Source organism: Scomber japonicus, chromosome 10 (assembly GCF_027409825.1).
Source record: "Scomber japonicus isolate fScoJap1 chromosome 10, fScoJap1.pri, whole genome shotgun sequence".
NCBI classification, from domain to species: domain Eukaryota; kingdom Metazoa; phylum Chordata; class Actinopteri; order Scombriformes; family Scombridae; genus Scomber; species Scomber japonicus.
In genome coordinates, this window is record NC_070587.1 from 7,241,816 (window position 1) to 7,259,105 (window position 17,290).

Genomic DNA, 17,290 nt, shown 5'->3' on the forward strand with positions numbered 1-17,290 from the left:
GAAAACTGAAGGGGATTTTTACTTCAGGACCATTGACGCTTGAGGTAGCTCCTCCCTTTTTGCAACTCCATACAAGACACCTTTCATTTGGGCCATGGAGAAGGTAGGATGTTTTAGAGGTTGACCCATAATAGGTAATATAGATCTGAATATTTTGGGCCCATTCAGTCAATCTATCTTTCTCAATTCCCCTTATTTTATGGAAGTGTAATACTGAAGTAGTACATGAACAACTTCCCTTCATATTATTCAAAGACAAAAATATATTGTCCATAGTATATTCAATTTTTAAGTATATTTCATTTGATATAGCAATATACTGTTCTTTATGGTGTTAATTGTATGGTAGAATAACTCCACTGGTAATTGTACTCTAGCGTTTTTAATAGGAGACCAGTTTCACAGCAGATGTTTTGACTTGTCATTGTAGTTAAAGGTGCATTGTGTAGAATTTAGTGGCATCTAGCGGAGCACACCTGGCAGAAATAGAATAATATTAACATGTTTTAAGTAGTGTATAATCCCATGAAATTAAGAATTCTTACGTTTTTGTTCCCCTAGAATGAGCCCTTTATATCTACAAAGGGAGCAGGTCCTCTTCTATGGAGGCTGCCATGATGCACCGCCACGTTTGTACAGTAGCCCAGAACTGAAAAACCAAACACTGGCTATAGAGAGAGGGTTTTTACATAAGTTTCGCAGCCACTGTGGGTTCTCTCAGTTCAGGTGTCCCATTAAACCATGAAGCATAAGGCCAGGACCCAGACGGAGCTAAACAGAATTCAGTCATGGATCATTTTATTATTTACACCTGTTTTTACTACTGTGATAAGTCAAAATGTCTTTGTGAGAAAGGCCTGTTGTCTGTTTTAGTATTATTATAGGGCTGACACTAACAATGACTTTGAATAGTGATTGTTTTTTATGTTGTGGTCTTAACCCAGTCTCTCTTGCTGAAGAGGTCTGTGTATTCACTGAGATTTAAACTAAACATTATGATGTAGAACACTGACTGGAAATTAAACAGGAAATCATTTATATATTAAATAACCAAATGGAAATGTCGGTGGCTAATCTATGCAAGTAAACATTGGACAAATCAAAGTGCATCACAGCATTGATGCAAAAAATCATGCAAATCAATATGCTGATGATTTACGACATCGACGGCAACCAGAAACATAAAATTAACAAAAGCAGTGCAACTAAATCTCCAGCAACTTTTTTTCATCCATTCAAACAAATGCAGGAACACAGAAGCACCTTGCAGTCTGTCACCTTGGACAGTGCTGAGATTAACTGTTGTTTCAGGTACACTTGCATCACAGGTGCAGAACAACATAACCCAATTCCTATGCACCCCCCTCACACTCACACACACACACACACACACAAACCTCTGTATCTTCCATCTCACCCACTGAGCTCATTCAACAGGAATCAGATGATTTCACTGCTGACCCGAAGAGAAAAGAAGAGCGGCCCGGTCCACTCTGTCTCTCATTATCTGCTGCCTGTGCGTCAATCTAACTTTAGCCAGAGAAGAATACCTGCGTTCCTTTTGAAGTCCAGGCCTAACTACAGTAAATTATTAGCTTGTCAGCAGTGTAGCTTCAGGCCCTTAGGCCACCCCCCGGCTGTTCTACGGTGGGTGCCATTACCTGTCATACCAGTTGTTTGGGTATCTCTCATAGAGTGCAACAACGACTGTTACGCCTCGCTGTGGTACTACCCGAGTTTATCTTCCTACCCCCTGAGAGACAGTGGATGTGGGTGAGTTTACGCAGGCCTATAACAATAGACAGAGTGAAAGACAGGGAGGGAGAGAACGGCACAGCAACTCAGATTAAATAGCCAACATTCCTTTAAAAGGAAGAGAAGGTAGCCTTTAGGCTCCAGACAAGCCTGCACTTGTAAAAAAAAGTGGGGCGAGAGAGAGAGATGACAACTGCAGTGCTCCTCTAGTCTAGCAGAGCGTAACAGGAAGTGGCAGGGCCTGCTTCACATGGGGCCTCTGGGGTGCAGCGGCTGGCTGGCTGGCTGGCTGACTGGGAAACACATCACAGACTCTGAAATCACCCTTAACTAACACATGGCACCGTCTAATAATTAACAAACCATATATCGCTTTTAACATTCACTTGTATTAAGAGTTTGCGTCGACAGAGCTGATGCGATACAAGACGAACTGGCCAGGCAACCTGGGCACAAAAGGAAAAAAAAGTTGTTGTTCTTTAAGGAGTGATTAACAAAAACGTGGCGGTTCACTGGAAAGCACAGCCCAGACAGTTCAGCCTCCTATCTGTAGCTAATGACTGCAGTGAGATAATGAAGCCGCTGTAGATGTACAGTAATTGCAGTTTCCTGAGTGTGCAGGAAACTGTCGCCTAGTCTGCATGTGGGTAATGTCCGCTGTTTCACAATGCAAAAAAATCATCATGGGTAATCAATTATACGCAGACACTAATTATTGAACAGTGTCTGAAACCCCCACTTTCTATATAGGCTGACTGATGATTGGGAAGAGGAGGAGGGAGGGAGATAATGAATCCTATATACTGTGCAGAAGGTTTGCAGCCTCTTTTCATAGTATGCATTTTTATAAAGCAATGTTGGCAAACAAATAAAAGGGGGTGAAGGCTAGATATTACACTGAATTAGCTAAAAACAACAACAAAAAAGTAGATTTAAGCAGAAAAGATACAAGCATTCCCATATTGTACAGCTGCAGTTTTGTTATGTTAAACCACCACACTAACTTACTCCTATGACAAATGTCAAGCAAGGTTTAAAAAAAAAAAATACATACATACAATCTCACACGGCTATATATTCTCCACTAGCTACCAATTACACAGCATAGAAATGTTAAAGTGATAGGTAGTTTCGGTTAAGTTAACACCTAAACGAGTAAAGTCGTAAAATCCTAAATGGCTTAACTACTACTTCCAACGCTTCTCACACAAAATTCACACTGCCCAAAATAAACCCGTTATGAGTTAGTCTGTTTTTCATCCAGATAATGTCGTGCACAGCATTCCTGTAAGCGGACGATAGCGTCTACTGGTCGGGCTGAAACGGGAGGAGGTGTAGGTGGAGGAGGAGAGGAGGAGGGGGGGCTATAAGCTATTTCTCTCGGGTAAAAACTATTATCCATAGCGGCTTTAAAACACAGCACAGTAAGCAATACAAGAGGAAGTTGTTCACCTTGTTCGTTGGCATAATGGTTAAAATAGTATACTCACCCGCAAAGACACAGAAAAGCACAGGCGGACCGAGTCTGATAGGTTTCCTGTTCGTAAGTTGCCGTGTGTCAGTCAGTGGGAAAAAACATTGCACGACGCGGAAGTGAAAAAAAAAAAAAAAAAAAAAAAAAGAGAGAAAGAAAAAAAAAGAAAGAAAGAAAAAAAGGCGCAGGGTGATCGACAGACGCCAGATAAAACGATTTGGTGTTTCAATGTTTCAGAGTTATCGAGCACACTGTGTAAGATAACGCATATAATCTGACTGTAGTTTAACTTTTAGTTTATTTATGTTTTACGGTTCAAGTTTAGGAAAAAAAAGGTTGTTTCCGCGCTGTGTTACACAGTAAGCCGTCCCCTCACACTGGTGGCACACACAACATGAAGTATTGTATGTTATACACCGGGTTGGGAGGGTTACTCTGGAAATGTAATAGGGTACAAATTTCTAGTTACCCTATTTAAATGTAATAAATAACCATTTCATTTAATTAATCAAAGTAATGTAACTTATTACATTTGATTACTTTTTGATTATTTTTCTAATTTTCTAACAAATGTTCTCCATTGTTATGGTAAGTGTACCCATTACGCACCAAAAATGACATGATTTATAAAGAAGATTATTTCTTATGAAGCAAGATTTATCTTTTAATTGAAAATGCATTAATTAGTTAATGTAGATCTGGATATAACATAAAGATATTTCATGAAAAGGTAAAAGTCTGGCATGGGCTTAATTAGTACTGTGACGCCAAATAAGCCCACGTCATGATTTATTTACAAAATATTTGATTTCAAAGATTTTAAAACAGCAATATATTCAGTAACATGTTAAATATATATTTTTTTTAATAGCAAAATCTTAAATGTCTTAAATGTCTGACTTCAGAATCCTCTTCATGATCATTAACATTTTCATCACATACACATTTATTTCTCAGTAACTGTAACGGATTACAGTTACATTTATTTTGTAATGAAATTACGTTACGTCGTCAAATGTAACTAGTAACTCCCCCAACACTGATATTATAGAATATTTACACCTGTGAGTGATTTTTTTAATGTGTAAAAGTGACAGCGTAGCCTTTCACGGATATTTACGTCAGAGATGTCATTGTTGCTCACTTGCACTGGTCCATTGCTCCGTCCAAACATTTTAGTGATTTTCTGATAATTATTAACCAATTTCCTCAATTTTCTCAGAAGAGGTCTATTGCATGGAGTGTATCTCCTACGGTCAGTATTAGTGTCCCAGACGCCTGCAGTGAACAGAAAATGAGTTTCCCCTTTTAATCCATTCAACCTTCTGCTTTTATAAACCACAGATTATTTTAGGCTACTTTCATGACCTTTTGTCACAGCTGATGTAGCCTATGCGATATAGGTTATATTTGTTCATCAGCCAGTTTGAGTGTGTGGTGATTGCAGCTGTAATAAAGGCACCATAAAGGTTATCTGCCCTGCAATCTACTGTAAGCAATTGTTTGCAAAGTTGTCAACTCAAATACGACTTTAGTCCCGATTTGGTCACTGGCTGCTCCCCTGCGCCCCCCTGTGGCCAAAACGAGGATACAACATGCTGATATGACCCACCCCTTAAAAAAAATCATTATCATTATCTGTTGTTGTGAATTATAAATATTCCATGGGTTATTTACAATTTTCTGAGCATTTTAAGAATGTTTTATGTTAATGTTAGCTTAGTCTATATGTGATTGTATTTTGAATGACAAGGTTGCAGAGTATGATACAATTTACTCTGTTATCTACCTGTTTAAACCCAGCCATTTCTAAAAAAATTTGTGAAAGGTTCATAAATTGCAGGAATGATAAAATACAAGGTACAGTTCTGTGTCTGCAGTTATCGTTAAAAGGTTTTCTTTTAATTAGAACCACCACAAACCTATTAGAAACATAATAAACCACATGAGTTAAACATAGTATCGGTCAGTGCACAGAAGTTCCTGTTAGGCTGATAAACTGAGATATAATGAGCACATTTTCACTTCCTCTATCCCTTTGGGTTTGCTCATCATTGCTTGCATCATACCATGAACCTGAACAAGTGTGCTCTGCTGATCTGTGGTGCTTTAAAATATAGACATTAGTTAAGGGCATAAGGTCATTAGGTCATTTCATTTTCTGCAAGAATATACACATATTCGTAAGTGGTGCCCTCTATGCTCAAACTACAGTTATTTATATAATTTTCATTAAAAAAAACATTTACTGACTGTATTATCACAAATAGAAATGACAATAAATCAGGAAAACAAGAAGCTGAATTCACCAAATTAGGAACGAGTTGCAAACACACTATGAGTATATATGTATTTATCAGTCAGCCTCTATCTGATGACTTAGTTATTTTCTTAATATGATTATGTGAGGATGTTTTAATATAAAATCAATTTCCTTTGATAACATCAATCTAAAGTCAAAACTATCTAACTAGTATAATATCTATACTACTGATGTTGTGTAATCCTTTTCACAACAGCATTCACAATATGATCACTGCTGTCAGTATGAGAAAGAACATGATTAATAAACAGCAACAAAAATTTACGTTTGGAAGATATTGGCAGTCACATTTGAATCATATATCATATTCTCATTTACTAATTACAGGAGATGTAAAGTCATCAGACAGTTTTTTTTAAAAAGTAGTTAAATCCCTTCTGTCAAAAAGAAAACAATATGCATGTCTCTGTACCAATTAAGTAAATATGTGATAGAAAATATGTAGTTAATTTCAAACATTATGTCAGAAATGTGCCTGGAAACAAGCCAACAAAGGGACAATACTTTGTGTCAAGTCATTCAATGACTCCATCCAACAAACTCACAGTCAACAACAGTCCACTATCCAGAATAATGTTTATTGCTTTTGAAGATATTAATCTTTTTCTTCTTTTTTGCACTTTCAATTTTTTTCTCTTTACAGTAAAACAAAGAGAAATGACAGGTAAAACCACTGCATTGTCATTTTTGGATGTGTACACACACATACACACACAAAGGAAACAGTATTTACAGCTGTTAGTGTACTCCACATGGAGGTGACTGGAGGCCTTTCCTGTAGCAACTCAACAAACATAGAGCTTTACATTAACTTTACAATAGAGTTTTCACAACTAATCGTATACCGCCACTGTTTTACAAACCAGGCTATAAAGGCTATGAAGCTGTACAATATGGTTTAGTGTTCACTCTGTGCTGACAAACCTGGCCATAGGAAGGATGTTGGTCATTAGTTCTTGGTAAAGTAAAGATAAACAGTCTTTCAATATTTCTTCCACAGTTTAATGTCCTCAAGCAAAACCAAATGGCCTTCTGCTGGCATGGACAAAAAACATTGATTGAAAAATAATCAAATCAGATTTTAGGGGGAGGACTTTTAAACAAAAATGCAAAGACCAATATTTTTCACATTTGACTAATTACATTACAGTTACACTGGGTGAATGCTAACTATAAAAATAAGTCTACCGGCATATTTTGAACCCAAAGGGTTCGTACGTTGGGCATCTGGCAAAAATGACCAAAGGGCACAATTAACTGGGGTTGAGAAAATCAGAGACAATTCCCAGTGTGAACTCTGTCCTCATCATAGAAAAACATCTTCAGAGTGCAGATCTTCTGCCATTAATAATTTCAACTTTGATACACCTAAGCTTATAATTTTTCCAACATGTTTAAATACTGAATTAAATCACAACAATACAGCTAAATTTTACATAGTGAATAATAATTAAATGTAATGTACACCATAATAAAATATATACACAGAAATAGTCATACAAATTCTAAATTGGTCCAGCCCCCTCTGCTCTCTTTTTCTTTCCTTTTACAAAATGTGAAGGAAATACGTGAACCACAGGACAAAATAAATATTCACAGACTACCACAGTTACCACTATAAGAAATGTGGATTTTAACATTTAAATAAACCTGTAAGAAACAATACAAGTGTAAGAGCAAAAGAAAACTTAGGGTCAACAATTTCAACCACAGGATTACGGAGAAGAGATAATGTAACTGAAGGAGACTTTGACTGAAAGGACCACTAGGTGGCAGTATTTGACTATGTCTCAAAAGTCATAGTGATTATACATAGTCTAAATCTCAAGAATTACAGGACAAATCTGTAAAATTGGATCGATCTGACCATTATTTGTTGTTCTGTTCTGTTAGTATAGGGATGTTGTTTGTTAATGTTTGTCAAGGCGGGCAATGCTTTGTTGTAATTTACCACCTCACTGCCTTCTATCATAGCTCGGCTGCAGACAGCAAATTGTAGAGTACTGCTGGCAACGTGTAAAAAAAGTCTACAAACCATGGAGTGATCATTTGGTGTGAGAGATCAAAACAGAAAGGACACGATAGTGATGCAGACAGCCAACACCCTAAATACTGTATGCCCCATATATTCTCAGATGGACAAGTCGGTAGAGTAATGGACTGTAGAAAAGTTAAAAACTTACACAGCAAACAGGGAAACAGTAATTGTAGAAGTAAAGAACATAAGTGCCTCTCCTGGAAAAAGTGTTTATGGAGAGTGATTGGGGAACTGATCATGTAAAGCGAAAGATAGAAATGAAAGGAGAGAAAAAGAGAGTTATCAGAGCACAGACTGGCAAGATGGTGGACGCAGAGGAAAATGTATTAGCTGTGTATCATTTTAAGAGTCTCTGTCTCCCTGTGTCTGTCATGCAGAGCCATGGAGGGGGAAAGTGACGGAGGCAGGGACGGTGGTGGAGGACTGATGGGAATCAGGCTCTTCAGAGGGTGGGGGGACACTGGCGGGGGGAGAGAGGAGATGGGTGGCAGCGCGCTCCCTTTCTTTCCATCCAACACTATCTGTGACCGGTTTGCCAGGCTGGATTCCTTGCCAACGCTGAATTCATGCTCATTTTCGTTATCCGAACTGCAGTCGCTCAGATCTGTGATCTCCAGGTCTGAGTCCGACTCCAGGTCTGGCTTCACCCCTCCTCTCCTCTCTGTGGGGCTCTGCTGGCCTGTTCCAGTCGCAGCTCCCAGGCCGACCGCTCCCAGTCCCAGACTCAGCCCCGTGGCTGGAGGATTGGCCTCCACCCTTTCCCTTTCCCCCAGTGATGCCCCGTTACCAATGTCCGTCCGAGCAATTGACAGGCTCCCTGGATAGGGTGGCAGGTTGAGTCTGAGTGGCTGACCACCCGCCGTGCCGTTTGTCCCTCCAGTTTGCCCCGCTGCTCCCCTCTCACCCCCACCTGCCTCTGCTGGGGGGAGCAGGGAGGAGAAGGGGTGAGGCAGCTGGGAAAGGCTGCTCTGCAAAGGGCTGGGGTAAAACTGGGAGGGGTAGAGGGAGCCAGGGGGCAGTTTGGGGCAGTTATTGAGAGAGAAGGCCCCTGGGAGGTAGGGGTTGAAGCCCCAGGGGTAGTCAAAGGGTGGGTTGCGAGGGTATGGGCCCAGCAGGGACGGGGGTTTGGTGTAGCATGGGGCACCTAGGACAGAGAAAACCCAGATATGGAGGTTAGCTCTCAGAAGGGCCAAAGGTTTCTTGACATACAACATCCAAGAATGTTCACTAATTAACGGTATTAGCAATTCTAATCAGAAGCCACAGGGGCCAATTCTGGCACGGTTGCTTTCAACAAAAAATCTGATGGTTCATTTATGCATGCCAGTACTCTGAAGTACACCCACTCCAGATTGCTGCAACCCAGATGTGAACAAAAAAGATTCTGCACCGCAGTGGGAAAAAAACAAACAATATAAGCAGAGTTTACATCTTTCAAATTGTGTATTTTTTACAATGTTCAAAAAGGAAATATTTGGACATGTGCCGCCACGGTTATGACTGTAACTCATCACCATGGTGACAGTCACCTTTAAAAAAAATCTAGCTGAGAAATAATAAAGAATGCATCACCACAGTTTGTCTACTTCCAGGATTTAAGTGACTGACAGACAGGAAACTTGCAAACTGACATTCTCCAGTCCCCCCCGCAACGTTTTGACATGTCACCGTATCATTTTAGATTATGCAAAAAAACCTCAAGGTGCAGCAAATTAAATGTTGCACTTTATTTGAATTCTGTTTCTTGTAAGCATCATTTGATAATAGAAAAAGGGGGTAAATTTGAGGTGATGCTGGGATTCAATTTTAATGAACAAACAAAAGCATTGCCTCTCAACCTACTGTACTTCCTTCCAACTGACAACCAACTCAAAGATTCTCTCTTTCCTCTGCACCCTCCACCTCTTTTTCGCTCCCTCGCTCTCACTCTGTTATTTACTATGCAGGGCTAATTTGACAGTGGTGAAGTCTCTGCGTGCTGGGCCAGGAGTAGCTGGCAGACACATGAATATTGAATCAGTCAGGCAGGCCTCACTTGCTTATGAAAACACAGTAATGGGCGCCCACAGGCCACAAACTGAAGCCTGCACCCTCAATTAGGGCCTTCCTGCCTGGGAAGGGATTAGGACAGCGGGGACACATGGGAGGGAGAGGAGGGTGAGAAGGGAAGAAGGGGGGAATAGGACCTGAGGACAAACAGAGTGAGGATGAGGGGGGGTAGGTTGTGTGATGAGGAGTGCATCTGTGTGTGAGTACATCTGTTTACACACTACTTCTCCAGCTCTGCAGACACACATCCGTAGTACACATTCGGATGTTCGTATAGTGTGTGTCGAAATACAAAGGCAGAGGCATGAACAGACATATAGTGTCAATCAAGCAAACAAACACAAAGCTGTGCTGCATTTGATGACACTTACATGCAGAATTGGAAGTGGGCAAATCGTGGCAAAGAGGCAATCTTGATGAAAAGGTGAATGATTGCTGCAGCCTTCAGTTTCCATTGCATTTCTTACCGCCGCTGATATGCATAATTCACAAGCTAACCTGGCCTCTCTCACACCTGCAGCACATCTTTACTGCAGGCTGCAATGGGACAGCCATCTCTCTTATTTCCTTTAACAATAAATGTTCATGCCTCCCCATATCCTCATTCCTATCCCTGCTCTCCTCCTTTCCCTCTACCTTCTCCTCCGCTCGTGCTTTCTGTGTATACACTGTCTATATGCCTTATACACCCTCTCTGTACAAGCTGGGTATTTCCTTAGGAAGATAGCCTCATGAAAAGTCTGCTTAAATTTGGCACAAGGAGTTTTTATCTAACTTTTCTCCCCCATCAGCTCACCTGAACTGAGGAAAGGAAATGTGTCCAGCCTCAGCTTGTCTCCCTCCGGTCCCGGTGCTGTGGTCCCCCGATCAAACAGGGAAGTTCCTCTGCCGGAGTCTGGCAAACGGGGAAACAGGGACTGTATGGCCTGAGCAACAGAGAGAGGGGGAGAAAAAAGAAGTGGGAAAAGATTATAATGGGTTTGTATACTTCCCAAACAGAGCAAATGTATTCCTACAAATCCACCGTCATGGTGTTGCTGCATAGCGCTGGGGTAAAATCATATGTTGACAGCAGCACCCTGCAGAGTGTGATGCAAACAGTGACACAGTCGCAGCAAGGACAGGATAAAAAAGGGGTGTCATGGGACTCGGGGTAAAAAGGGAGGTAGGAGGACGCAGAGGCTCAGAGACTCAAAGGCAGGAAGAGTACAGAGTCAAATGGAGGCCAGCGATTAAGATTGTGGGCACAAAGGATAAATGACGAGAAAGAGTGAGATTGCGGGCTATTTTCTGCATGGAGGGAGGAGTGTGAAAGGACAGAGGACGGATAGGAGTGAGATCTGAGAGAATGACATCTACTCAGGATGTAGGGCAACTGTGTGTGTACGTGTCGGCATGAGCATGATTTTTTCTGTGTGTGTGTGTGTGTGTGTGAAAAAGTATTTGAAAAATACGTGAGGGAGCAGGAGACAAGGTAAAATAAATGGAACAGTTGAATCTCAGGAATAAAGGGGACAAAGGGGGGATTTTTTTTTTCCTAGCAGGACTTTGGATCAATAGTATCTGTCACCCCGCAGCCCGAAGTTTGAAAGGCGAGACTGTACTCCCAAGCTGCAAGATCTGCGTTGCTTAACAAACCGCATTAATGACCCGCCATTGATCTGATCTGACGCGACCCTTTGCTTTCTATTTCTTTCATTTTCAATCGATGACAGATGGATGCGCCATCGGAGACGGGGATGAGAGAAGGAGGGGATAACGTCGTCTTTTGTTTTAAGGACAACTTAAAACCGCCCCCCCTCTGCTGTCTCCTTCAGAGTCTGTGCCTCCTTATCCCATCTTAAGGATGGCGCAGACAAATGATGGATGATTCTCTCTTACTGTACTTTTAACTTGCGTGCACTCTCCAGGACGTGAGTTGTCCAAAATAAAATTATCAGTACGCCGGCACTGACATCCAAGTAAAAAACAGCCTTCTGAAACTATTTGTGTGGCTCCATCTGTAATTTAGTGCAGAATCTAAAACATTTAAATTGATTTGTTCCCTGTTTTATTTTCTTTAAATATCTCATCACTTCAATAGACCCACAAGTGATATGGTAACATTATTTTAAAACTAAATTAGGACATTTTTTGTTCGTGCTCCTCTCTTTGGTGTTCTGGTACAATTTATCTGTGTAAAAATTTTACACCCTCTCAGGGCAAATAATAAGTGATTTCTCTTCTATTACAATCACCATTAGAGACAGTGAATAAAACATAGATATGATGAATAACACCCATCTTCTTGTAAAAAGAGAAAGCACAGCAGGGGCCTAAGAAATACAACAGGGAAAACCGTGAGAGTGAAATGGATTTGTTACCTGAATTAAATCACTATTAATAAAAGATAAAGGAGTAGAACAGTGTGTCTCCTTTTTTCGTTATTCCAGCTTTCATTTCTTCTAATTACCTCTGTATTTAAGTGCCATGTTATTACCTACTATAAAGATTCAATGAAGATATAACATATCATGTATGGTCATGATTTAGATTTCAGTCTGTGAAGGCTGTTTTTTCACAGTTTGACATTTTTGTCAGTTTCCTGCACTACTTGCATTATTATCTGAAACAAAAATATATCCCTCTATTAATGCTACCCCCTCTCAATCCCTTCATCCTACCATGCGTACCTCTGGGGTGCAGTCCGGTGCGGTGGAGCCCCCGTTGAAGTGGTTCTGGGCCAGAAAGAAGGGAGAGTTGGCCATGTCCAGGATGGGGTAGTTCACCAACACAACCTTACTGAAATTAAACTTGTAGGTGAAACGCTTCCCTTTGGTTTTGTGCAAAATACGCTTGTTGTAGTAATACCTGCAGTGGAGGAGAGGATATCGAAGGAGGGATAGATTGAAGGGGGATAAAGGATAAAGGAAAAAGGAAGAGGAAAAGGAAAAGAGGAGGGAAGGATTAATATAATGCTCACATCAAGGTTTTGTGTCTTATAGCCAACAGAAAAGAATAAGTAAACAACTTCAGCACTGTGGGGTGAGAGCTATGCTGATTTCCCACTGTTTTTATTCATCTCCTCCTTCCTCAAATCAATTCATGTCTGACTGCTTTCGTTCAATACAATATGGTTCTTTAAAGGGAAATTCTATTCATTTGTTAACAGACAAAAAGTCAAAAAGACGAATCCCTCTGAGCCACAGAAGACCCAGAACAAACAGTGAACATAACAATATCATGCACATGACTATTTATCAATTCAAAATTAATATTGGTACTGGATTATAATACAATATTATATGGATTATGGCATACAAATAAAAAATCCAAATTCTGAGACAAAGTTTTTTGATGATAAAATGAAAATTATTTATGAATTATCAGAACAGGAGTTATGACACAAATATATCCTTGAACTTTGTATTTAATTTGAAGCATCAGAAGCATTTCGGGCTTAGAAACGTTATATTCAGCCCCAGTGAGGTGTAAATTCACATGACACCAAGAAGCTGTCACTGTTTCCAACAGCAAAGCACATTTACAAGGAGGTGGGATAACAACAGAAGTCTCCATGGCAACGACCTCAGGTGTCTCCCGCTGGGCATGTCGAGCCGTCGTCATGTCAGTTTCCTGTGCCACCCACTGAGGTGTCACAATGTACAGTCTAACAGGATGCCAAGTTGATCAGCAGTAAAGGCAAAACATGGGAGCCATCTGGCTCAGGTAAAGGAGCTGAATGCTCAGGTGGGGTGGGCGGAGTGATGTAAGGGGGGGAAGAATGGGATGCTGCAAATTGAAAAACCTGTGGATGTATTATAGCGAGATAGAAGTTTTAATCTGGGACGCCAGGTTTTCCTGTGCTCAGATTTCTTTGTTTTAAAGTGACCCCAGTCAGCGTGCCAGATACAGCATGCATTAGACAACTCAGCATTAAATGCTGGTGGTGAGCAGCTCCTTATTATGCAAACACACCATATGAATAACAGCAGCGTGTACGTATCAGCATGTATCCACAGTGGCTGGGCCCAGTGCAATGATGTGTACGTGTTTTGCTTTGCGTGGCAATTGTGCCGTGGCCCTTAATTGAGCAATTAAGTGAGGCTAATTAAGAAGGCTAATTGTGGCCCCAGCCAATTCATAACAATTAGACTCTGACGACAGCCCCCATTAACAAGAGGCCAAAGGAAAGCAGAGGGAGGGGGGTGGGGTAGGGGAACAAGTCAGCATAGGATGATTTGCATAAGAAAACTGTGTGCGTTTGGGGGTATAAACTGCTGAAGGTACTGACTGTGAATAGTATTGTTTTAATCACCTTCGGCAAGTTTGGTGCTGAGCAGTTTCTCTGTTCTCCACTTTGAAGAAGTCCAAGCAATTTCACACTGGGGCTTAATTTTGAAATCCCTATTGAATTTTTTATTTGGCAGCTCAATGGTGAAATTTCCATTAGGATGTCCACAGATAAGGAGAAATTGAGGGTATTGACTTTCTCCAAGAAAAGTCCCACCTTTATCTTTCCATTTTTATCAACATGGAAAAGAGACATTACAAAAGGATTCAGTGGAATAGGAGTAAACACAGGGTCAGTTTATGTAGCGGTCTGATAAACATCTTGATTTTTCTGATACTGACAGTGTTATTGTCTGACATTCAGCACATCACGTACACATGCGCAGACACCAAAAACACACCAAGCATAATACACGTCCTATAATACCTCAGTGCCCTGCTCAGCTTGTCATAGTTCATGTGAGGTTTGCATTTCCTAATCCCCCACAGCCGGGCCACCTCATCTGGGTCCTTGATGACAAACTCTCCATAGTCTCCCTGCCAGGCGATCACTCCCTGATACTCCTCTTTCTGCAGGAGCTCCAGGATGAAGTGCCACAGCTGGATCTGCCTGGAGCCGGGGCTCGACTCGGGCTTGTAGGCCCAGTCTGGGAAGGCGAACCCTGAGCAGAGGGTGCAGGAAAGAAAGGAGGATGGGGTTAGGGCCCGTCATTTGTCCCGCTGTTCGCCGACGGGAGGGGGTGTGGAGATAAAGGGGGGTCACTGTCCGGATGACTGATGAGTGATGGAGGTGAGGGATGATGTGTTTAATATCACAGCACGTGCCTTGAGCAATGTTAGTCTGTGCTAATGCCCTCTAGCCTCAACAGATTGGTCAGTGGGATGATGACAGCTCTCTGGGAGAGGTCTGATTGATGCTGCTTCGGCCTGAATTCTAAAAGCCGACTGTATGCACAACATGGATGCATTTAAGAAGCTGTTTGACTCATCCTAAAGTGAATCTGGCACTAACTAGCCTTGTAAAAACATTAGAGATACAACCAATTACAACCAAAGACTGAACTTGTTAAGCAATGTGCGTGCATGTGGTTAATCTTTTCAAATAGATGAATGTTTTGGATGAAGTTCAAGATGAAACTTTGATGATGATAATGAGCTTTCATATGTTTTATCAGGATGGTATTTGCTTGTTTCAGATGCCTGGTTTCATCAAATTTACACATATGAACTGGATCAACATTTAGAAAGATGTTAAGTGAGTATTTGTATGTTAGAAAATATATGACTTTTGGCAAACCTGATGCAAGGTTAAAAAGGGGCTTCTTGTTTTCAGTCAGTTGAACATGACGATGGGACTGACCTGGCGTCCAGAGAGCTGGCACCGGGGGGAGCAACAGATCACTGACGCAGTTACAGTCCATGCCTTCACAACAACTGAAACATAGCAAAGACACAAGAAAGAGGGAGAAGACAGAGTCAGTAAAACATGATTAATTGTACATTGAAAATTAGACATCTACCCAGCTGGTTTATTTCAGTTAGTCTAAGCCGAAGTTGAAGAGTGTAAAGTTTGTTGAAAATGTACTTGAGTTAGATGGAAAATTATTGCATAAGGGTCTAAGGGTGCAACATGGGTTCAAAAACATACCTTAAATCGATGTGAAATATGGCAAGGTTATGTTTCATATGTCTTTGGTAGAGATCAGGTGTTTGATGGATGTGATCTTGTGTGGCCACCTGAGGCTGTGTCTGATGCAACATGGTGGACATCCCTGTAGTGTATTTATGAACAGGAGGAATTAAATAGACTTTTGAAAACCAAGTCAAAGCTGAGCCACATTATACTTTAAAAATAAGGCTTTTTAATATATAATATGGCTTGATCATTCTTGTTTTGAGTTTTAAAAAGTAAAAAAAATGACACAATAAGTTAAAGATATGTGTGTATGTGTTCAGGTACACTAATATTAGCTATAGAAACACATAGGTTTAATGATCTTCTAGAAAAAGAGAGGATTTATTTCTTATTTAGGTGCATTTGAAGATAAAGTCCATTCACTGTTTTTGTACAATATCATGATTCAAAGGCTACAGAGTATTCTTGGTTTGCACACCTAACTTGTCCTTTTGTGACAGATGTTTTCACCACTGGAACTGTATATGTGATGTTTTATGAGTCTGTGTGGTCAGAGCACTGATGTGTATTGCACACTGTAAAATATCAGTGGTGGAGGAATTATTCAGATCCTTTACTAAAATAAAAGGTGAAAAAACACACCATTAAAAATATGAAAGTAAAAGATACATGTACTTAAAGTTTTGCATTGGTCCCTCTATGTGTTACATATTTGTATTAATACTGTTGATGCATTAATATGTAAATTGCATTTAATTGTTACAGTTAGTCAAGATTATGCTCATTTGAATGACTTAATTACATACTGTTGGGTTTTCAAACTATAACAATGAGTCATGTGATTACTATATATAAACCAGTAACTCCTGCTGTCAGATAAAATATATAAATAAATATTTTGTTTTAAAATGTAGAAGAGATGAAAATATTTAAATGAAATACAAGTATTTAAAAAGTGGAAAATTAAAGTACAGTGCTTGAGTAAATGTATTTAATATCACACCCCCACATAATATGGGAAATATACAGTTGGATTGAACAGTGATTTACTTTTCTCTCTGGCAATAATTACACACTCAACTGTAATAAGAGAGATGCTTTTCTTTTTCACACCTGTCATTTTGCACTACTTGTTTTTAAAACCAAACCCTGAGTGAGAACACCACAGGTGTTCCTGAAAGCCAAACAAACTGTTGATTTTCAATCCACCGCCTTGCTTCGTGTTCCTTTTATATGTCAGCATGTGATCTGAACGGGCCATAAACAATCATTTGTGAGGAAGGGGTTGCTTGCTTTATTAAATGACAACTAACAATATTAATAATGTCTCCTAAATAAATGCATATAGACATCTGCTGACAGAAATAGGTAGGGAGATTTTTGAGCGAAGGGACTATGAGATGGGATCTAGTTTGGATATCACAGTTTCATCAGGGTTGTTTTACAAAGCTCAGATGGAAGAGATGCCCTGCTGCTACACTGGCTTCTTTAATGCTGGCCTCTCTATCTCTCCCTTCACTCTCTGCCTCTATTTAATTATGCTCTGTGAATTTTGGATTTTCCCTCCAGCATTGAAATGGAACGTGAATTATTAAGGTGTGTTTGTATAAATTATTATTGCTAACTCCAGGCATTTCTCTCTCTCTCTTTCTGACCGACTCTCTCCGTCTATCTCTCGCTCGCTCGCTCGCTCGCTCACTCACTCTCACCCTGCTCCTAGCCTTTGGATTGTGGCCCCTCTTG

General features: G+C 40.4%; 2 protein-coding genes across 2 annotated transcripts in view; both read right to left on the reverse strand.

Moving 5' to 3' along the window:
- arhgef1b (Rho guanine nucleotide exchange factor (GEF) 1b) overlaps nt 1–3,315 on the reverse strand; it is a 41,432-nt gene extending 38,117 nt beyond the window's left edge. The window contains exon 1 of the mRNA XM_053326368.1: nt 3,246–3,315. The gene's annotated coding sequence lies outside the window, so the exon portion shown is untranslated. The remainder of the gene's footprint in view (nt 1–3,245) is intronic.
- Nucleotides 3,316–7,916: 4,601 nt separating this feature from the next.
- On the reverse strand, nt 7,917–15,332 carry erfl1 (Ets2 repressor factor like 1). The gene is made up of 5 exons (XM_053326374.1): nt 15,272–15,332; nt 14,339–14,573; nt 12,312–12,489; nt 10,436–10,565; nt 7,917–8,734 (listed from the first exon to the last, which is right to left on the reverse strand). The coding sequence occupies exons 1-5, from the start codon at nt 15,330–15,332 to the stop codon at nt 7,917–7,919; spliced, it is 1,422 nt and encodes a 473-aa protein (XP_053182349.1).
- Between the last annotated feature and the right edge of the window lie 1,958 nt (nt 15,333–17,290).